The sequence below is a fragment of the Rousettus aegyptiacus genome, unplaced genomic scaffold (genome assembly GCF_014176215.1).
Source record: "Rousettus aegyptiacus isolate mRouAeg1 unplaced genomic scaffold, mRouAeg1.p scaffold_m13_p_12, whole genome shotgun sequence".
Lineage (NCBI taxonomy): Eukaryota > Metazoa > Chordata > Mammalia > Chiroptera > Pteropodidae > Rousettus > Rousettus aegyptiacus.
In genome coordinates, this window is record NW_023416287.1 from 56,307,073 (window position 1) to 56,331,164 (window position 24,092).

Below are 24,092 nucleotides of genomic sequence, written 5' to 3' on the forward strand. Positions count from 1 at the left end.
AGTAATACATTATCTGTATATTGCAATGCGTATTCACCACCCAAAGTCAGATCTCCTTCCAGCACCATATATTTGACTCCTTTATCCTTTTCTGCCTCCCCCATCACTCTTTCTGGTAACTATTAAACTTGCTGTGTCTATGAGTTTTTGTTTTTCTTGTTTGTTGCTTTTGTTTTATATCCTACATATGGGTGAAATCATGGTTCTCGACTTTTTCCATCTGACTTATTTTCCATCTGACTTATATTGCCCTTTGCAATATTTCATCTTTTCTCATGGCTATATAATATTCCATTGTGTATATGTACCACATCTTCTTTATCCCATTATCTATTGAAGGACACTTCGCTTTTTTCCATGTCTTAGCCACCGTGAATAATGCTGCAGTGAACTTCGGGGTACATATATCTTTACGGATAAATGTTTTTTAATTTTTGGGGTATATACACCTAGAAGAGGGACTACTGGATCATATGGTAATTATATTCTTAATTTTTTGAGGAACCTCCATATTGTTTTCCCTAGTAGCTGTGGTAATTTGCATTCTCACCAGCAGTGTATGAAGGTTCCTTTCTCCCCAAAACTTCTTATACCTTGTTATTACTTGTCCTGTTGATGATAGCCATTCTAACAGGTGTGAGGTGGTATCTCACTGTGGTTTTGATTTATATTTCCCTAATAGCTAATGAAGTTGAGCATCTTTTTATATGTCTATTGGCCATTTGCACTTTTGGGAAGTGTCTGTTCAGGTCCTCTGCCCATTTGCTAATTGGATTGTTTGATTTTTTTGTTGGGTTGTATGAGTTCTTTGTATATTTTGGATATTAGCCCCTTTTCGAAGGTGTTGTTTACAAATATTTTCTTCTATTTAGTTGGTTGCTTCTTTGTTTTGTTGTTTTCCTGTGTAGAAGCCTTTTAGTTTGATCTAATCCCTTTCATTTATTTTTGCTTTTACTTCCCTTGCCTTTGAGATCAAATTCATAAAATCCTCTGTAAGACCAATGTTCATAAGTTTAGTACTTATGTTTTCTTCGATGCATTTTATTGTTTCAGGTTTTATATTCAGTTCTTTGATCCATTTTGAGTTAATATTTTTGTGTGGTGACAAATAGCAGTCATGTTTTATTCTTTTCCATGTGGCTTTCCAATTTTCCCAGCACCATTTATTCAAGAGGCTTTCTTTCCTCCATTGTACATTTTTGACTCTTTTTCAAAAATTATTTACCCATGTATATGTGGGTTTATTTCTGCATTCTCAATTTTGTTCCATTGGTATGTGTGTCTTGTTTTTCTGCCAATACCATGCTGTTTTGATTATTGTCACTTTGTAGTATAATTTGAAGTCAGAAAGTGAGATACCTCTGGCCTTGTTTTTTCCTCAGGATTGCTTTGGTTATTCAGGTATTTTGTGGTTCCATACAAATCTGTTCTTTTTTCTTTTTGTTGTTCTATTTAAAAAATGCCTTTGGGATTTAGATGGGGGATTGTATTAAATCTGTATTTTGCTATGGGTAATATGACCATTTTAACTATGTTAATTCTTCCAATCCATGTACATTGAATATCTTTCCATTTCTTTATGTCTTCTTCAGTTTTTTTAATAATGTCCTTCACCTTCTTTAAGTTAATTCCTAGGTGTGTTATTCTTTTTGTTGCAATAGCAAAAGGAATTTTTTTCCCTTTCTTTTTCTGAAATTTCACTGTTAGTGTATAGGAACACAGATTTTTGTACATTGATTTTGTACCCTGCAACTTTATTATATTTGTTTATTGTTAATAATAGGTGTGTGTGTGTGTGTGTGTGTGTGTGGAGTCTTTAGGGTTTTTTATACAGATAATCATGCCATCTGTACAAAGTGACACCTTGACTTCTTCATTCCCAATTTGGGTGCCTTTAATTTTTTTCTCTTGCTTGATTGCTCTGGCTAGGACTTCCAATACTATGTTGAGTAACAGTGGTGAGAGAGGGCATACTTGTCTTGTTACTGATCTTAGAGGAAAAGCTTGCAGTTTTTCATTATTAAGTATGATGTAAGCTGAGAGTTTGTCATATATTATGTTGAGGTACTGTCCTCTGTACCCATTTGATTAAGTGTTTTAATCATAAATTGAAGTATCTTATCAAATGCTTTTTCTGCATCTATTAATATGATCATATGATTTTTGTAAGATTAAATTTTTGAAAAGCAAGTAGCAAGCACAAATCTAGCTATTCTAAGGACAGAGCAGAATAGCTACTTTTAGATGAAAGCTCCCAGGAAAATATCAACTGAATAGAGTGTCTGGATAACCGATCTTGTTTCCCTGGGAATTTTTAAGAGTCCTTCTGGGGTACTTAGTGAGCAAGGTCCTTAGTGAGTCCTGGAAAATACAGGGCTAGACACAGGGCATCAAGCAGGGCAGAAGGATGGGTCAGGTCCTACGCATTAGGCAAAAATGTGGTCAGAGGGGATGGGTTACTATGGATTTTTCCCTTCTCCGCTTACCATGGTCCACCTTGAAGTTTTCTGAGTAGATCAAAGCAGAAAATTTTGTGGGTGGAGCTGAGAGACCTCAGCTGATATAGGTGGCAGCAAATGGGGGATGGAGAGGAGAGTCAGAACTTCATCATTACATGGTCCAACAAGCCAAGTACACTTGAGAATTTAGGTCAGACTCACTTGGGCAGTGTCCTCAGGTCAGTAAAATACTATAGGGGCAGTGGGGAGTTTGCTGATTAGAGTCTTCAAAATGTGTAGCCTATGAATTACATGGTTACAATTTGAATTGATTGCCCTTGATGCCTGGGGCCCAGCAGTCTTGCTGGAAGCTCCCTTTGATCCATGCCTTTGCTTCTTTCCTGGCTGGATCTCATGTTTTCTGTATCCCACTATATGATTTTACTTAGCTCACTCTTACTTTTGGTAGAATACATATTCTAGTAACTTCTTTTGAAAGAATGCATGAGAAGTAAATTTTTAATACTTTCATTCTAAAAAAATTGTGTAACTTTATGTTTCCCCCCACAATTATATGGTCAGAGGTTGAAATTTTTTTTTATCAGCTTTTTATTTTTATTTTCGAGTGAGGCAAATCACCTTCAACCTCAAATGCCCCATTGACACTGGCTAAAGAATTTTTATTACTTTTATGTACAGAAAACTCAGCAGTGTATACTCAGCCCAGTTTGGTGGCCAGTTCTTTAGCCTTTGCCCTTTCCAGCTTGGCAGTGTGAGCCACCTATTCTGGGCCAAGGATGTTGCCTCCCCAGTGGTGGCGGATCTCACCATATCTGTCACTGTAAGTGGTCCAGATAGCTTCCATTAGTTTATGAGGAGTTCCTTTGTCTTCTGGGCTAACCTGAATGAAGATGACGGTAGTGCAGGTTTTCCTGTGGACTAGATGCCCCAGCCTGGCCTTCCCCTTGATAACCCAGTAGGCAACCCACATCTTAAGGACAGGGCAGGCAAGAAGATAGCCAGCTTAGTGGAGTCCATATCATGTGCAATCACTACCAGCTGAGCCTTTTTGTTTTCAATGAGTGGTGACAGTATTAAACCCTGCTTGAAGAACAGGTAGCCTTTTGGTGGGGACATCCCCTTTGCTGGCAGCTTTGTTCTCAGCTCAAGCCAATAATCTACTTCTTTTTTTTGCTTCTCTAGTCTGTACTTGTGGGCCAGCTTAAGCAGTTGAGTGGCTGTTTGGTGGTCCAAGGCCTTGCTCAACTAGTTAATCTCAGGATTAACTTTCGGGCACTTACAGAGAGTAAATAACCCTTTGGCGCTGCAGCCAAATGTACCAGGGCTGTTTGACATAGTGGGTGCAGTCCCTTTTGGGCTAGACGCCCTGTCCAATGCCAAAAGACTTGGACCTTTTCTCAAGTGGGATTTACCACTTTAATCTTCTGCTTCTTCATGACAGTAGGGGCCAAAAGCTTTCTTCCCTGTAGCCTTCTTTTCTTTTGGCATCTTGGGTGGCAGGAGGCGAGAGCTTTCATCAGCTTTTGAAGGCAGCTTTTTTTAAAGCCTGAAGCCACATGATGGACTTTCCGGGTTTTTGTTATATCGGCACTTTTTTGAGAGATAAAAAGTAGGTGTTCTTGAAGCTTTGACAAAGTCATTAATATTACATTTTGGTTTATTGCAATTTAATAATGTTGCATTTTAAGAACAAAGTGAGGAAAAATAAATGAAACATCTTGCACCTGTGACTCTTGAGTTAGGGACCTTAATATAATAATAAGTCTTCAGGGTAACATTGTTTAAGCACATGTTTGAGATCAAGTGTAATTTTTATTTTCAGACTTTTTTTTTTAAACCATATATGTGAATAAAGAAAGTTTTTAAGTCCTCTTTTTCCCTTCATTGCTGGCTGCTCTGTCCCATTCTCCTGGTGTAACCCATGTGAATAGTGTATAGTGTATACATACTTCTTTTTCTCTCTCACCTCCTTTTTTTTTTTTTTTTCTTGAGATTCAAGATCCCCACTTTACCCTCATTACAGCATATGTTCAACTATATGGCTAGTATGAGGTACATCAAGGAGTATGTACCAACCCAGGCTGATATTGCAATGCTCATGCAATCTGTGGTCCACTACTTATACCATGATTTGCATGGTATTAACAGTGTTCAGGCAAACATGATGTAAAGACATCATGGAAGTGTGTAGCATTTTCTTAGAGTGTTTCTTAAGTACCACTACTTATGTTTATATTTTAAAAGACTTTTTTTCATTTTATAAATGCCTTTGAATATGTGTCAATTAAATATTTCATATAGATACACTAGATATATTTATTTTTAAAAAACTTTATTATGGAAAATTTCAAATATATACCAGAGTAAAAAGAATGATATAACAAATTCTGGGGGATTCTGGGAAACATGGTGCAGTGAGAGACATCCTTAGGTCTCTCCCCTTGAAACAACAATAAACTGAACATCTAAAACTCAACAAAAAACACCCAAACTGAACACCAGCACATCTGAATGTGGGATCTGTGCATAAGAGCTACCACCGGTCAGAATCCTGGGTAGTAGGTGGTGGACTGGGAGAAATAAAGAAGCTGCCTCTTGTAGCCTCGGAGCTCCCTGCAGGAGGAAGGGGAGAGGTGAAGGTGCAGCGACTTTCCTGAACAGCCCTGCCTGGAAATGCTGTGAGTTCCACGCAGCTGGTGGCAGGGCCCAGTCATCAGGCCATATATTAGAAAAGCAGGACAGGACCGCAGAGAAACAGCGGTTGATTTTTACCAGCCCTGGTTGCAAAACCGAGGCTGAGCCGCAGTCCCCAACTCCCAACCCAAAGGGCCCCTACCCCCGTACCTTCCAAGACCGGTCACTGTGGAACTCAAGGGGAATCTGAGTGAGTGCTGCCGAGACTGTCACCAACACTGTCAGGGACTGAAACTGAGGGTGTTGAGCATGATTAAATATCTACAAGAAAATTAAAAAGACATTAGTAAGACTTTATATAAAGCAGGGATCTAAGAGGCTTAGACGCCACCTACTGGGAACCAAAAAAAAGCGCCTTCTTTGCAGCAAGCTGAAGAGAGACCTTTGCATAATAAATCTTTCCAGAAAAAAAGCTGACTACACTTCTATTAATGCCCAGGCAGAGATATAGTCCATTAAACACCATGAACAACCAAGGTGACAAGGCATCTCAGAAAGAGGAAAATCTCCAGAAAATAAGCTACAGGCATAGAAATATGCGACTTAAATGACAGAGAATTCATATACAGAGCCTTCTATCCCCAAACAGCTGCTTTTACATTCTCCTCTAGTGCACATGGAACATTCTCAAGAATTGACTACATACTGGGACACAGAGATAGTCTCAACAAATATAAGAGGGTTAAAATCATAGCAACCATATTCTGTGATCATAATGCTTTGAAACTAGAGATCAACTGCAAAAAGAAATCAGGAAGAAACACAAATACGTGGAGATTAAACAACATGCTACTGAAGAAAAACTGGGTCTGGGAAGAAATAAAAAGAGAGATCAAGAGATACATAGAAACAAATGATAATGATAGTACAACCTATCAAAACTTTTGGGACATGGCAAAAGCAGTCATAAGAGGAAAGTTCATATCATTACAAGCCTATCTCAAGCAATAAGAACGAGCCCAAATAAACAACCTAACGCTTCATCTTAACAAACTAGAAAAGGAAGAACAAATGAAGCGTAAAGTCAGCAGAAGGAAAGAAATAATCAAAATTACAGCAGAAGTAAGTGAAATTGATAACAAATTCCCATGCACCCATCACCCAACTTCAAAAATTATTAATATTTTAAAAAATACGATTTATTTGTTGAAGAAGCCAGGTTCTTTGGATTTAGCAAATTCATTCTTTATGATATTTTTAAACTTCCTCTAACCCTTGTGTTCTTATAAACTAATTGTTAGATGTAGAGGCTTGATTATATTCAGGTTCAGTTTTATTTTGGCACAAGTACCTCATAAGTGGTCCCATGTACTTTCTATTGCATCACATCAGTAGTCACATAAAGTCTGATTATCCTGCTGTTAGTGATGTTAAGATGATCAGTGAATGCAGGTATTGTTTGTTTGATCTTTTATAGTTTCTTAACAACCTTTTACCTAATGGTTTTAGCAGCCATTCTGCACATGTTAATCAATTCAAAGTATAAAATTGATGATAATTTTCTTATGTCTTTATTTTGTTTCCCCCTCAATAATCAAATTATATTAACAAATGAAAGAATTTCATTTCATGATTCAGAGCTTAACTAATGAACTTGCTTATATCCCAAGCAATTTGAAATTTAAGATGAATTAATTTAAATAAAATTTGTAGTCTTTGTTTTTTAGTCAGTCAAATGCTTTTTTGTCCCCGTTATAAAAAATAGACTTTAATCTAGCATTGTGTTTTTTAAAACGAAGTAGAATCTGAGTATATTAGAATCAGAAGGAATTTTTTGCTAAAGATTGCATATTTCACTTTAAAGTATTAGAAACTGTTACTTTGTAAGATTATACAGTAGTTAGTTGTGAAAATCATAAAGCAAAGTAAGGCAGTGAAGACTCAATTCAGGGTGATATTATTAGTTTGATCTTTTATAGTTTGGGAGGCAAGAGGATGGGATTGATGAGAGCCATACAGGGGACTTGAAAAGTACTGGTAATATTCTTTTTCTTAGACTGGTGTTCATTTCATTTTTTTATTTTTTTAAAGTTTATGTATGTTACATTTTTATAATGTATAATTTATTTCAAAATGCAAAAGAATGGACTCATTTACTGACAATTTTAAATATTCTAAAATGTTTGATTAAATCTTAAACATAAAGACTTTATCTCTACAAAAACACCACAAAATACGTAGCTTCCAAAATTATTTCTTTAGTTCAGGGTAAAAATGAAGGGGTCATTATATATCTTATTTGAAAAAATAGTCTATTTTTCAGGTCATACTTTAAAAATTATATTTAGCATCAACCTAGCATTCTAAGTATCTATGAAGGATGGCTGATTATAAGTGTCAGCTAACTTCCCATTCTTAGCTGTAGACTGGTTTACTTAAGAATACCCAAGGTTAGTGCTTATTGTGTGTCGTTTTTGTGTAGTTGGCTTTTGGCCCTTAAGCAAAGTAACATTAGTACTTTTTTTAGCTATCAGTCAATCCGGTGGTATGTGGGGCCTAGAGATTGTATCTGGATTTCCTTTGGAGGCATAGTGTTTTAGCTTAGATGACCTGCTTTTGGGGGCAACTGGAAAAACTGCCAGAGAAACAAAATCACTAATGTCTTTTTTTTTTTTTTAAGCAACAGATTTTCTATTGGCAACAGCCTGTCAGAAAATGTGATTCAAAAAATTTTCATTCATGATATCAATATATAAAACACTTAGAAATATACTCAAACATTCACATTCATTCGCATCATAGAAAGATTATAAACATTTTGAAGGACTGGTAATCCAAATACCCCAAGTTCTTGAATACGAATCCTCAATATTATAAATATATCAATTTTCCCCAAGTTATCTATGAATATAAGCTAATTACAATAATAGTAGACTTTTTAATGAGTCCTATTTTTTAAATTTAGTTTCGAGTATATAGTACATTGGTTAGACACCTATATAGTTCATAAAATGATTCCCCCAATTGTTCTCTCTCTCCCCTCGCCCTTCACCTAGCCACATATTAATACTAACTGCATTCCCAATGCTGTGCTCTTCATCCCTAGCTACTAATTTTTACTTCTTTAGCCCTTCACCCCATTCTCCAGCCTCCCACACTCCCCTTCTGTCGACACTAAATTGTCCACTATATTTGTGAGTCTGTTTTTTATTAGTTTGTTCTTTTTATTCCTTAGATTTCACATATAAGTGAAATCATATAGTGTTTATCTTTCTCTGTCTGACTTAAAGCCTTCTAGGTCCATCAAAGCAATATCCTTTCCCATCACCTTCCTTTTCATATGTAGGTGTCTTGTTTTCTTATCCTTTCAGTCACTCTGTGTCTTTCGTTGGAGCACTTAATTCTTTTCCACTTAAGGTACTTATTGATAGGAATGTAGATGTTACCATTCTTTATTCTTGTTTTTGATACATGTTTTTTCTTAAAGAAGTCCTTCCAACATTTCCTATAATACTGGCTTAGTGGCGATAAATTCCTTTAGCTTATTTTTGTCTGGGGAACTCTTTTTCTGTCCTTCAACTCTAAAAGATAGCTTTTCTGGATAAATTGTTCTTGATTGTATATCCTGGGTCTTCATCCTGTCAATATTTTTTTCCAAGCCCTTTTGTCCTGCATAGTTTCTTTTGAGAAATAAGCTGCCAGTCTTATGGGTGTTTCCTTATAAGTAATTATTTTTTTTCTCTTGCTACTTTTAAAATTCTTTTTTTGTATTTAATATTTGGCATTTTAATTACGATGTGTCTTGGTGTGGGCCTCTTTGGATCCCTGATTTTTGGAATTTTCTGAGCTTCCTGGGATTTTATGTCCATTTCCTTCACCTGGTTAGGGAAGTTTTCCATCATTATTTCTTTAAACAGCTGTTCAACATCTTGATTTTCTTCAGTTACACCAGACTAATATTTGGAGGCTTAATAGATAGTGTCCCGTATCCTCCTTAAATTATTTTTATAGTCTTGGCATCTTTTTTCTTGCCATTCTGATTGAGTGTCTTGATTGGCTTTCCTGTTCTCTCGATAGGACATTTGATCCTCTTCTTTATTCACTTTGTTTATTCCTTTGTTTATTCCATTTAATATATTTCTCATTTTAGATAATGTATTCTTGTATAATTTCTATTTCCATTTTTATGTTTTTTATCTCTTTGTTGAAGTTCTCACTGAACTTAACCACAAGTTCATTGAGCATCTTTATAACTAGTGTTTTGAACTCTGCATCTATTAGATTACTTGACTCCATTATATCTGGATCTCTGTTCTGTTCTCTCACACGGTTTCTGCTTCTTTGTCTTCCCATTTTGGCTGCCTTTCCATGTCTGTTTCTATGTACTAAGCAAAGATCCTAAGTCTCCCGGTCTTATTAGTGTGGATTTGTGAAGTAGATGTCCAGTGGCACAGTCCTGCGAGGGGTTCAGTTGAAGACTAAACTTAGCCCAAGCCTGTGCCCCTCTGGGGCCACCTATTAAGATTCAGCAAGCAATCCACAGATGCTAAGCTTATAGTTGCCTCAAAAGCCACACCAGAAACCAAGGCCAGCTGCCTCCAGTGTGAGTCTAGACACTGCTCAGCAAGGAGTACCTAACTTGCTAAGTATATACCTGGGTGTGGCTTGGGTGGGGCCCGAGTTGAGGTAGGCTGAATTTCAGGGAATCCTCTGGGCAGAGGTGCTTTTTTGGATTTCTCTCTAGTTGTATGGCTTGATTATCCTGGGTGATTTTTCTTTGTTTCTGCTCCTTGTTTCCATCATAACTTTGATTCCACTCACATCTTCTTGAACTTTGCCTTTGAGCCTTTGCTTCTTACCTTTTAGCTGACCAGGGAGCAGGCTGATCTTCAATCATTCTGGGTATTTGATTTGGTCAAAGATTTTAAATTTTGTATTGTGTATTTTCTGGTAATCAACCGTAATCACTAAGCCTCTTAATTTAAAATTTCTACAATGGTTTTTAAAATTATAATTCTGGAAAAATACCTCTAATTATAATTCAGTTATATGTTAGAAGTGACACATATTTGGCAAATAAATGTTTTCATAATCCTGTTACACAGTATTATAGCTTAAATGATTTTAAAGATTTAAATAAAATTAAAAGAACTAACCTCTCTCTTCCCCTTTTAAAAAAATTCTTTTTCAAAAAATTCCCTTAGGTAACGGAAATCCAAGATTGGAGTGCATCAAGTCCACATAGCGCAGCATATGTTCTCTGGGATAATGGTGCTAAGAACCTTTACAGGGTTGGCTTTGAGGGCATGGTAAGTAGTCAGAACAAAAGATGAAAATTTTAGATGCATGAAAGAAGGGAAATACAAAAAGGCTTTATTGTATCCTTTAATTTTTATTTTTTATTTTTTTTTCTTTTGTCATCTTTTTTGTCACAGTACAATCATTTGAATAATGAATATGCAATAGGAGGGAAATCTATAAAGTGATAATTTAATAACCTTTACATATTTAGTATAGTTTTTTGAACTATTTTAATAGTAAATCTGATATTGCAGGTTAATCTTTGGGTAACTTACTACATACTGATTGTGTAGAGCCAATCCCTTATATGTAAGTTATGGTTTTATTTACTGAAATCTTATCAAAAAGTTAGGTAAGGCTGCTTCTTGGCATAGACATGGAGAAGAGTGTTATAATGAGGTTCTATGCTACATTTGATAAAAATATAAATTATACTCTAAGGCCATGCCACCCTGAATGTACTCGATTTCATCTGATCTCGGAAGCTAAGCAGGGTCGGGCCTGGTTAGTACTTGAATGGGAGACCACTTAGGAATACCGGGTGCTGTAGGTGTTAAAAGAAAAAGAAAAAAAAAAAAAATATATATATATATATATATATATTTTAAATATATAAATTACAGTAGGTGTTAAAATTATTTTTAAGGAGATTTTTTTCACTGTATTTTTAAAGTGTAGTGTTGATAATTGAAAATGATTGACCTAGAAACACTTTGAATATTTAAGTGCTTAGGAAAATAATGGTGGTTTATTCAATGGATTGCCTTATATTTCTGCTCTTCATGGATTATTGTTCAAATGTTGACCCCAGCTATTTAATTTAGAGTATAATTAAATATTATATTTAATTATATATATCCTTTTATATCCTTTCATTTTGAATATATTCCTCATTCAAAGAATTCTTTAAATTTCATTTCTTTCAACTATTTCATCCCTCTCATTAGGAGGAGAAAAATATCCCACTGTCCCTTTGCCTTAATTTATTCCATTTACATCTAAAAGCAGCCATGTGACTCTAAACAAATACTTTGCCTGCCAGTATTTATAATTGTGTATAGCATTGATTATCAGGTTTCCTTTATTATCTTCATGCCTCTTCTTTTTTAAATTGTGGATTTCTGTAGGATGCCTGTTGATTATTTAACTTGCTTCAAATGAAGCCTTACATTCTATATGTGCTCAGGTACTTAATAAATATTTTACACACACACACACACACACACATCCCTTTTTTGTTGTTGTTGTTGGATGAATAGTACTCTTTTGTCTGGTTATACTATTTATTTAATGAGATTTCTGTTGATAGGTATCTGGGTTGGGTTTTTTCATTGTTGCAAGCAGTGTTTCAGCAAGTATCCTCATACATATGTCTCTGCATATTTATGAGTGTGTATTTCTTTTGGATAGATTCCTAGAAGTGAAATTGCTAGGTCTAAGTATCATACTAAAATAATTTGACCACTGTGTCTCTTTGGCTAGGATTTAGCTAAATGTGATGCTCTAGTGGCAAAGGAGCTGTAAAAGAGTTTGGTTGTGTGTGTGTGTGTGTGTGTGTGTGTGTGTGTGTGTGTGTGTGTAAAGGAGCTCCTTTCCTTAATAGAGTGAGAATATAAAGATCATATATATCTATGTATACCTATTAAGCACTATTAGTAAATCTGCTTTTTTATGGTAGCCTCCTAGGTTGCTCTTCTAAGTTCACATTTTTTGTATTTTTTCATTATACGATACCTGCCTCCCCATTTAGATACTGAAATAGTAATTTGTTTTCTCTTATACAAGCTAAGTGGAAAGGAACTTAGATTAAACAGGTTATGGTGAGGTAAGCATGAAAGCTGATGTAAATAGGAAAATCAACTAGGCAAGGAATCAAAAGACTGTATTTCTGTATTTCATAAAATTGATTAGAAAAATCAAATGAATTCTTTTTGTGTATAAATATTTTAAAAATGAAATGTGTTTATGTACATTTTAAATACTAGGTATTTGTTATAGTCCCCTCCTCTCCTTTTTTAGCATGTGTTTTTGAAAGTATAATGGTAAAGATCAGGCATTTTAATTTTGAACTTTGAAAGAAGCTAAAAGTAAGTAAGGTAGGACCTGTCTGAAGATCAGGTTTAGTTTTTAATGGTGCTTTGGAAAGCAGTGTTTAGTGTGACTTTTGACTTCTGCTGAGGGTATGTTTTAAATGAGTATTTTTGCCTATTTTAAGTACTGACCTATATTTGAAGTTTTCAGGGGTGATTTTTCTGGTTTCTTTTCTTCTTAGTCTGATCTGAAGTGTGTCCAGGATGCCAAAGGAGGTTCTTTCTACAGAGATCACTGCCCTGTGCTTGGTGAGTTAGCAGACGAGAAAAAATGACTAAATAATGGGTCAGAGTTCATGGAATCAGAAAAATGTTTAAATTGAACTTTTAAAAACTATTTACCATTAAAGATATTTAAAGAAGTAACTTTCTAATTTTATTTTGGTTTTAAAAATTTGTTCTTTTCAATTATTTATGTAGACATTGAATTATCATAGCTTGAGAACTGATATGCCATTTATGTCATAATATGTTTGAAACTTTTATCTTTTAACCATAAACTTATATTGTTGAAAAATTTTGTGTTAGACTATCAATGTCGTATCTCATGCAATTGAGAATAGGATCTAACAATTTAAAGTTTATAAATTCCTTAGAATTTGTGTAAAATTGCCTTCTTAATACAAGAACAGCTCCAAGATTCGAGTAATATAATAAGTATAATTTCACATATCATTAAAATAAAAAAAGAATAAGAAAACCAAAACTACTTTTATTTTATAGATTTTTATTGTTGCCATGATGAACATTTAATCTTTTGATTAAGCCTTTAGTCCCTGAATGCTTTCCTTTCTCATTCATGTGAACTCTGTGTTCCTCTTTCTAAATAATTAGATTTGCCTTTTTGCCAAAAAGTGCTGTAAAAGAATAATCTATATTTTTGACGAGATCATTCATTTCTCTTGCTTTCAGAAACTTTGTTTTGTGTCTTGCCTTCACAAGAAAAGTGTAGAATCAACATACACATTTTAGATCCCTTATCATAGTGTCTTATGATCATGAATCCTTTATCCAATCACGAATCCTTTATCCCACTTCTAGCTTTGAAAACAATATAGGGAATGGACTTTGAAATAGTTAAAAATAGTCTTTATGTAAAAATCACAAAAACCATTGGTTAAAAAAGTATTAAGCACTTCATTGTAAAAAATAATTTCATATTTTTCTTTAGTGGTCTCTAGTTATTGTGGCATTGATGCAGTGATAGACAACACGTCTTCCATGTAGAAAAGTGAATATTTTCAGTATCCAGAGCTTTCTGTTCTGATGTAGGGTTGCATAGTCTTTTGTAGATTCTATTACTGTTCAGTCATCGTTATAAATCATCACATTATTTCATTTTTTGAATCTGAAGTTTTATTTTCTTTCCATTTTTAAATATCTGTAGTTCTAGAATCTGATATAGTATATTCTCAAAACATTTTAGGATTAGGTAGTAACTGAAACTAAAAATCTAGAACTTTTTCTTGTTTAAAAATAATGCAGTTGCTTGTTGTTGCTGTGACTTCCTTTTTTTGTCATCTCCCTCTGCAATTACAGGTGAGCAGAATGGAAACAGGAATCCTGGTGGGTTGCAGATTGGTGACCTGGTAAATATAGATCTTGACCTAGAAATTGTACAGTCTTTGCAGCATGGTCATGGAGGATGGACTGATGGCATGTTTGAGACTTTAACTACAACTGGAACTGTGTGTGGCATTGATGAAGATCATGACATTGTAGTACAGTATCCAAGTGGCAATAGGTAGGTGATATTTCCTTTTTTAAAAAAAATTTATTTATTTAAATTAGTTTCAAGTATATAGTACATTGGTTAGACATCTATATAGTTCATAAAATGATCCCCCCAATTGCTCCTTCTTTCCGCTGGCCCTCCACCTAGCCATCTTATTAATGCTAACTGCATTTCCTCCGCTGTACTCCCCATCCCCATGACCATCTATCAACTACTAATTTATACTTCTTTAACCCTTCACCCCATTTCCCAGCTCTCCAAAATCCCTTTCCTCTATCTGTCACCAAATTGTCCACTCTATTTGCAAGTCTGTTTTTGATTAGTTTGTTCTTTTTGTTCCTTAGATTCCGCGTATAAGTGAAATCATATGTTATTTATCTTTCTCTGTCTGGCTTATTTCATTCAGCATAATAACCTCATTTTTTTAATGGCTGAGTAATATTTCATTGTATATATGAACCTTAATTTGTTTATCCAATCGTCTGTTGATGGGCATTTAGGTGCTTCCATATCTTGGCTATTGTAAATTGTGCTGCCATGAATATTGGGGTGCATAGATCTTTACAAATTATTGTTTTGGTTTTCTTTGGATAAATACCCAGAAGTGCAATTGCTAGGTCAAAAGGTATATTCGTTTTTAATTTTTTGAGAAACCTCTATACTGTTTTCCATAGCTGCTGTACCAATTTGCAATCCCACCAACAATGTATGAGGGTTCCCTTTTCTCCACTTCCTTGCCAACATTTGATGTTTTTTGATTTATTGATGATAGCCATTCTGACAGGTGTGAGGTGATATCTCATTGTGGTTTTAATTTGTGTTTCTCTGGTGGTTAGCTACCTTGAGCATCTTTTCATATGTCTTTTAGCCATCTGTATTTCCTCTTTTGAGAAGTATCTGTTCAGATCTGCTGCCCATTTTTTAATTGGGCTGTTTGTTATTTTTTTGTTGTTGAGTTGTATAAGTTCAGCAAATGTCTTCTCCCAAACAGTCGATTGTCTTTTTGTTTTGTTGATGGGTTCGTTTGCTGTACAAAAACTTTTTAGTTTGATGTAGTCCCATTTGATTATTTTGTTTGTTTGTTTCCTTTGCCCAAGGAGATATAGCTGAAAAGAAATTCCTATTAGTAATATCAGAAAGTTTACTGCCTATGTTTTTTTCTAGAAGTATTAGGATTTTGAGTCTTACATTTAAGTCTTTAATCCATTTTGAATCTATTCTTGTATACGGTATAAGAAGGTAGTCCACCTTCCTTTTTTGCATTTATCTGTCCAATTTTCCCATCACCATTTATTGAAGAGACTGTCTTTACCCCATTGTATATTTTTGCCTCCTTTGCCATATATTAAGTGAGCGTACAGGCATGGATTTACTTCTGGGCTCTCTATTCTGTTCCATTGATAAATGTATCTGTATGTTTTTTGTTTTGTTTTGTTTTGCTTTGTTTTTTTTTTTTGCCAGTACCATGCTGTTTTGATTACTGTATCCTTATAGTATAGTTTGATATCAGATAGTATGATACCTCCAACTTTGTTCTTTCTCTAGATTGCCATAGCAATTTGGGTTTTTTTTATGGCTCCATATCAATTTTAAGATTATTTGTTCTAGCTCTCTGAAAATTGCTGTTGGTATTTTGATAGGGATTGCATTGAATCTATAGATTGCTTTGGGTACTATGGCCATTTTGACGACATTGATTCTTCCTACCCATGAACACAATATATGCTTCCATTTATTTGTATCTTCTTCAATTTCTTTTTTCAGTGACTTAAAATTTTCTGAAAATAAGTCTTTTACTTTCTTGGTTAATTTGATTCCCAGATATTATATAGTTTTTGACACAGTTGTAAGTGGGATTGTTTTCTTAATTTCTCTTTTTGAAAGTACATCATCGGTGTATAAAAATGCCACTGACTTCTGAATATTTATTTTGTAACCTGCTACTTTACTGAATTCATTAATCAGTTCTACCAGTTTTTTGGAATCTTTAGGAATTCTCTATATATCATGTCGTTGGCAAATAAGGAGAGTTTACTTCTTCCTTTCCAATTCAGATGCCTTTTATTTCTCTTTCTTGTCTTATTGCTGTGGCTAAGACTTCCAATACAATGTTGAAGAGGAGTGATGAATGTTGGCATCCTTATCTTGTTCCTGATCCTAAGGAAAATGCTTTTAGCCTTTTCCCATTGAGTATAATGTTAGCTGTAGGTTTGTCACATATAGCCTTTATTATATTGAGGTATGTTCCTTCTGGTCCCACTTTGCTGAGTTTTTATCATAAATGGAAGCTTGATTTTGTCGAACACTTTTTCTGTATCTATTGATATGATTATATGGTTTTTATCTTTCGATTTGTTAATGTGGTATATCACATTAATTGATTAGCAGTTATTGTACCAACCTTGCATCCCAGGAGTAAATCCAACTTGATCATGGTGTATGATATTTTTAATGTATTCCTAAATTCGGTTTGCTAATATTTTATTGAGGATTTTTGCATCAATGTTTATAAAAGATATTGGCATATAGTTTTCTTTTTTTGTAATGCCTTTGTCTGGTTTTGGAATCAAGGTAATGGTGGCCTCATAAAAGGATTTAGGGAGCCTTCCTTCTTGTTGAAATTTTTGGAATAGTTTGAGAAGAATAGGTGATACTTCTTCTTTGAATGTTTGGTAAAATTCACCTGTGATGCCATCTGGTCCAGGACTTGTTTTTTGAGAGGTTTTGATTACTGATTCTATTTTATTGGTGGTAATTAGTCCATTTAGATTTTTCGTTTGTTCTTAACGCAGTCTTGGGAGAGTATATATTTCTGGAAATGTGTCCATTTCTTCCAGATTGTCCAATTTGTGCAAATAATTGCTCATAGTATTTTCTTATGATCTGTTGTATTTCTGTGGAGTCTGTGGTTATTTCTCTTCTTTCATTTTTGATTTTATTTATTCGAGTCCTCTCTCTTTTTTCTTTGAGTCTGGCTAAGTGTCTGTCAATTTTATTTATCTTTTCTTGGTTTCACTAATCTTTTGTATTGTTTTCCTAGACTCTTATTTCATTTATTTCCACTCTGATCTTTATTATTTATTTCCTTCCTGTATTCACTTTGGGCTTTGTTGCTGTTTCTTTCTAGTTAGATTGTTTATTTAAGCTTTTTTCTTGTTTCCCTCTTAGGACTGCTTTCACTGTGTTCGCTATATAGATTTTGAGCATTGTGTTTTCATTTTCATTTGTCTCTAGATATCTTTTGATTTCTTCCTTGATCTCATTAATAACTCATTCATTGTTTAGTAGCATGTTATTTAACCTCCATGTGTTTGTGTATTTTCCAGTTTTTTTCTTGTAGTTGATACCTAGTTTCATACCATTGTGACCAGAGAAGACGGTTGATGTGATGTCAGTCCTCTTAAATTTATTGAGACTTGATTTGTGTCCTAACATGTACTCTGTCCTTGAAAATGTTTCATGTGCTCTTGAGAAGAATGTATATTTTGTTGCTTTGGGGTAAAATGCTCTGAAAACATCTATTAAGTCCATCTGTTCTAGTGTGTCTTTTAGGCCTATTATTTCCTTGTTGATTCTTTGCCTGGAAGATCTGTCCATTGGTGTCAATGGGGTGTTAAAATCTCCTACTATGAGTATATTACTATTGATCTCTCCTTTTATGTCAGTCAATAATTGCTTTATATATGTAGATGCTCCTGTGTTAGGTACGTATATGTTTGCTAGCGTTATGTTCTCTTGATTTATCACTCCCTTTATCATTATGCAATGCCCTTTTTTGTTTCTTATTATAGCCTTTCTTTTAAAGTCTATTTTATCTGATGTAAGTATTGCTACCCTAGCTTTTTTTTCTGTTTTTGTTTGTGTGAAATATCTTTTTCCATCCCTTAACTTTCAGTTTGTAAGTGGAGTTTGATCTGAAGTGGGTCTCTTGTAGACAGCATATGTATGGGTTTTGTTTTCCTTAGCCATTCAGTTACTTTATGTCTTTTGATTGGAACATTTAATTTGTTTACATCTAAAGTGATTACTAATAGGTACATTGTTACTGCCATTTTATTATTCATATTTGTTATTTCTATTTTCTTTTTTATTCTTTCTCTTTTTACAGAAGACCTTGTAACATTTCTTGTAATGCTGGCTTGTTGGTGATGAATTCTTTAAGGTTTTTCTGTCTGGGAAGCTCTTTATCTCACCTCCCATTCTCTTTATTTCACCTGCCATTTTAATCAAAAGCCTTGCTGAGTAGAGTGTTCATAGTTGTAGATTCTCATTTTTCATAACTTTGAATATTTCTTGTCATTCCCTTCTGGCCTGCAAAGTTCATTGAAAAGTCAACAGACATGACATTCTTATGGGGGTACCCTTGTAAGTAACCAGCTTCCTTTCTCTTGCCGCTTTTAAGATTCTCTCTTTGTCTTAGACCTTTGGCATTTTAATTATATGTGTCTTGGCGTAGGTCTGTTTGAATTCCTCTTGTTTGGAACTCTTTGTGCTTCCTGAACTTGTATGTCCAATTCCTTTGCCAGGTTAGGGAAGTTTTCTATCATTATTTCTTCAAACAGATTCTCAATCTCTTGCTCTCTCTCTTGCTCTTCAGGTACTCCTATGATCTGGATATTTTTACGCTTCATGTTGTACCAGAGGTCTCTTAAACTGTCCTCAATTTTTAAAATTCTTTTTTCTTTTTGTTGTTCTGATTGGGTGTATTCTGCTGCCTTGTCTTACAGTTTGCTTATTCATCTTCTGCTTCGTCCAGTCTACTGTTGAATCCTTCTAGTATTATTCCTCTTTTCAGTCTGTTTTTTTTTTAATGGTTTCTATGTCCTTTTTTTATACTGTTGAGGTTCTCATTGTGCTCATCCATTCTCCCCATAAGTTCATTGAGCATCCTTATAACCTTTATTTTGAACTCTGTCTCTGGTAGGTTGCTTGCCTCCATTTCATTTAGCTTATTTTCTGGAGTTTTTTCCTGTTGTTTCAGGATAAGAGTTGTTGTGTGAGTTGCCGGAGCCAGTCGGCTGAGATTGAACAGCACCTGAAAGAGGGGGGTGAAGCCTAAGGGAAAAAAGAGAACACAGAAAAGATCTTTCCGGGAGGGAATATAGTCAGAGCTGCAGCCCCGAGTTTATTTAGCATAGCCTTTTTATGTGATTTTTGAATACCGTAATTAATCACTACGTTACCATAGCAAAGCACACCATACATTTCTATAACAATGCTTGTCAGTTACATATGATCATACATATCCCTGTCTCCATGGTTGTAAAACATTCTGTTACCTTAAAAGGTGAATTTACAAGGCTCGCCAAGGTAACTCAACTTCTTGTTTCCTAGAACCATTGTTTAAGCAAACTCAGTAGCCATGTTATGGCTTCTAGCTACGTGACTTCTTCAGTGCCTCATAATGGCTTCCATCATGTCTCAAAATGGCTCCCGACAGTGGGTGCTGACCCCACTGAGTTAGTTTTGCTCTAGCAGACTTGTGTACTTGTTGCAACCACCCTTTGTGTATATCACTAAAGAGACTAGTCAGGAGTTGCTCCATTGTAGTCTGGTGCCAGCCTCCAGATGCGTTGGTTTTGTGGCCCCTTGGGAGGGACTCCTTCGTAGTTCAAGGTCAGCCGCTGCTTTTGAATGCTCAGGGCTACCTGGTGAGCACTACAAAGTGATCTGCAGATGGTTGTTGCCTATGCTGGATCTATATGTAAGTGGAAAAGACAATGCTGTTGGCAGCGGTTGGTTATCCCCTGTTTGGCAGCGGGACCAGTGCTCTTCAATGCCTGACACTGCTGCCAGTTGCTGTAAGTCTCTGAAACTGGATGAGCCTCTGTGTAATATACATGTTGGGTGCCACAGGGACCCTGGGAGTCTCCTGGGTCTATTCAGTAAATTTCCCCCTGCCACTGCAGTGTCAGGTTACTTGCCAACACTGTCTTTTTGGCTCCCTGTACCACTCCAATTGCAGCAAGGTCAGCTGCTGTCCACCCTGGGCCTAAATGCGCTACACCAGGGCAGGGGCATCTCCCTATCAGTGTGCACTGGGCACTTTGTGTATTGGATGGGGCAGGAGCTCAGGGAACCAAGGGTCATCAGGCCAATACAGACCCCTGCAATCCCCTCAAGGATATTGCAGCTCATACAGGCAGCGGTGGTCTGCCCACAACTGTTTTCCTTGAAATGCACTTATTACACTAGCCAAGGTCTGTTGTCTGAGCTAACTGCTCAACCCCAGAGCCAAACAGGGCACAAGAGGCTGCTTGTCAATGGGCTGCAGGTACTTTGTGGCTTGGATGAAGCGGAATCTCAGGGAGACAAGGTCCATTCGGCTAATACAACCTCAGTTTTGCTGAACTTCTAGCCTGGGCGTTCCCGCAGCTTTGATGTGACTTCTTTATATTATCAGACATAGGTGTTATGATCAGTTGGAGTTCAGGTGATTCTTCATGTTGATCATTTTATAATTCAGTTGTAATTTCAATGGGCACCTGTTACGGCTGCCTGCCCGGCCCGTACCTGGGACGAGGGGGAAGGGAATGGATCCGGGCTGCAGATGCCTCAGACGGGGGCTCTGGACTCAGCCTTGGTGGTGTCTCTGGGGCTGAGTGGTGCCGGGGGGGCGGTCAGGGGGAGGTCGTGACATCCTCATAGACTGCTTCAGGGGTTAGTGATAATATTTTAATATTCAGTAATGGCAAATAAATTTAGTAGATAAAGCAAATAAATAAAAAAATTAAAAAGCCTATACAAAGCAAATAATATGATATAATTAAAGACTCTTTAAAGGTAGCTCTAGGTAGATAAAAATCCAGAATATGTTGGTAAGGTGGAGGGGAACAAATGACAAAAAGACTGTGTGTGAATTACATGAATATCTTTATGAATTATATGAATATCTTTATGGTCCAAGTATAGCAAAAAGTTCTGCGTTCATGTGGACTTCTCTGGCTTATATCTTCAGGGTTGTTATCTCTTGGTAACACAGCTCTCTATTGCCACAGACATGTATGCACACACTGTGCCTTCTTAGCAATATAGAAATGCATGCATTTCTGTTCCTTTGCACATGCCATTGCCTCCATACAGAACACCCTTACCTCCTTTTCTTTTTCTCTAGATTAACTCCTCTTTATCCTACAAATATTGAGCTTCCTTTGTTTATGCATATGTTATTCATCTGTTTAGGTTTCCTATTACATATTAAAATGGTTATTTGATCTCTAAGTTGCGAGTTTCTTGGATATTATGCCTACGCCTTTTATTTATTTGCCCTTAAGGACCAAAATATATTCAATTTACTTGTATGTATATGGTATTTTAAAGAAAAGCAGTAGTTAAATTGAGTGATTTTCAACTTTATTACTGACATGTACATAGAGGGGTTATATAGGGAATAAGAAAATTTAACATTTAGTTGCTTACCAAAATGTAGAATTAACTCTTAATTGTATTCAAATATTGTAACATCATATGAGGGGGTGCAGAAAAAGCGTTTTACAAAATTCAGCACTTTCATGATAAAAACTCTAAATAAACTAAGACCAGAAAGGAATTTCTTCAGCCTGGTAAAGGGCATTTATGAAGAACCCACAGCTAACATAATACTTAATGGTGAAAGACTAAATGCTTTTTCCTTAAGAGCGGGAACAGAACAAGATTGTCTACTCTCCCCACTTCTATTCAATATTGTCTTAGAGAGTCTAGCTGGGGCAGTTAGGCAAGAAAAAGAAATAAAAGGAAGACATAAGAGAAAGAAAGAAGTTAAACTATCTCTGTTTACAGGTGACATGATCTTATGTATAGAAAAACCTAAAGAATACACAAACTATTGGAACTAATAAATGAGTTCAGCAAAGTTGTAGGGTACAAGATCAATATATAAAAAGCAATTATATTTCTGTACACCAGCAGTGAAGAATCCGAAAATGAAATTAAGAAAACAATTCCATTTACAATAGTATTACAGGGAATAAAATACTTTAGAATAAATTTAGCCCCCAAAGTACAAGACTTGTACACTGAAAACTGTAAAACATTGTTGAAGGAAATTAAAGACAAAAATAAATGGAAAGACATCTCATGTTTATAGATTGGAAGATTTATTATTATTTAGATGGTGTATTAGTTTCCTTGGGTTGCTGTAGCAAATTTCTATAAACTGGGTGGCTTAAAACAATAGTAATTTATTTTTTCCCAATTCTGGAGGCTAGAAGTCCAAAGTCAAGGTGTTAGCAAGATTGAGCTCTTTTGGAATCTCTAAAGTACAGTCTGTTCTATGCCTTTCTCCTACCTTTTGGTTGCTAACAATTCTTGGCTTTCATAGATGCATCACTCATTCATTTCTCTGCCTCTGTCTTCACTGGCTTTCTCTCCTGTGAGTTTGTGTGTCACTGTGTCTTCACATGACCTTTTTAACCCTTAGGTACAAATTTTATTTTCAAATGCATTCAAATCAATCTCTAGTCAAGTTCGGATAGTTGTAGGGAGATCATTTGATACTTAGACATAAATAATCTCTCAGCTCACTATTTTATTTTTGTCAAGCCAACATTTGTAGTTTAACCATCCATAAGGAAAGAACGCTGGGGACACATAGAAGGAAGTTAATTGAGCTCATGGAAATTCTGAAATCTTTTACATAGAAAATGATCAAAAGCTGTTTCATTGAATTTAGGGACTACCCTAATCCAGTATGACTTCATTATAACTTGGTTACATCTATAAAGACCCTGTTTCTAAATATGGTCACATTCAGAGGTATCAGGGATTAGGATGTCAACATATCATTTTGGGAGACATAATTCAATCTATAACAGATGGCAATATTTTCCAAACTAATCAACAGATTCAGTGCAATTCCTATCAAAATCCTAGTGCCTTTTTTTTTTTAAACAGAAATTGACAGATTGAGCTTCAAATTCTTTTGGAAATTCAAGGGATTCAGAATAGTCAAAAAAATTTGAAAGAGAAGAACAAAGTTTGGAGGACTCACATTTTCCGATTTCAAAATTTACTACAAAACTACAGTATTACTGACATAAGGATAGACATGTAGATTGATGGAATAAAATTTAGAGTCCTGAAATAAGCCCTTGCATTTAAGGCCAGTTGATTTTTGACAAGGGTCCAACACAGTTCAGTACAGGAAAGAATAATCTTTTTCAGCAAATGGTACTGACATTGTATACAAATACAAATCATTGTATTATACACCTGAAACTAACAATGTCAATTATACCTTCATTAAAAAAAAAAGAAACTACAGTAAAAAAAGTGATGAGTCAACTAGATATCGTCGTTCAAAAGAATGAAATTGGACCCCTGCTACACACTATATAGTATTAAGTCAAAATGCATCACAGCTAAAATTGTGAAACTCTTAGAGTAAAACATAGGCATAAATCTTCATGACATTGGATTAGACAGTGATTTCTTAGATATAGACCCCTAAAGTAGAAACAGCCAAAGAAAAAATGAATAAATTAGACTTCATAAAAATTAAAAACTTCTGTGTTTCAAAGTAAGCTATCAAGAAAGTGAAAAGAATGGGATTGGAGAAAATATTTTTGAATTATATGTCTGATTAGGACCTTGTGTCTTACAACTCAATAATAAAAAATAACCCAGTTGAAAAATGGGCAAAGGATTTAAATAGACATTCTTCCAAAGATATAGAGATGGCTAATAAACTCACTATATTGTCTGCTAGGGCTACCATAACAAAATACCATAGACTGGGTGGCTTAAACAACAGAAATTTGATTGGAGGATAGAAGTCTAAGGTCAAGGTGCCATCACCAGATTTGGTTTCGGTGAGAACACTTCCTGGCTTGGAGACGACTGCCTTCTCACTATGTCCTCACATAGCCTTTTCTC

General features: G+C 35.3%; 1 protein-coding gene and 2 pseudogenes across 1 annotated transcript in view; 2 read left to right on the top strand and 1 right to left on the bottom strand.

Annotated features, from left to right (window-relative positions):
- Positions 1-24,092, top strand: part of MIB1 (mindbomb E3 ubiquitin protein ligase 1) — a 117,756-nt gene that overhangs the window by 26,570 nt on the left and 67,094 nt on the right. The window contains exons 4-6 of the mRNA XM_016162983.2: positions 10,298-10,402; positions 12,667-12,733; positions 14,024-14,228. Of these exons, the coding sequence (XP_016018469.1) occupies positions 10,298-10,402; positions 12,667-12,733; positions 14,024-14,228 (377 nt within the window). The remainder of the gene's footprint in view (positions 1-10,297; positions 10,403-12,666; positions 12,734-14,023; positions 14,229-24,092) is intronic.
- LOC107519931 lies at positions 3,157-4,002 on the bottom strand (annotated as a pseudogene).
- On the top strand, positions 10,829-10,947 carry LOC118610104 (annotated as a pseudogene).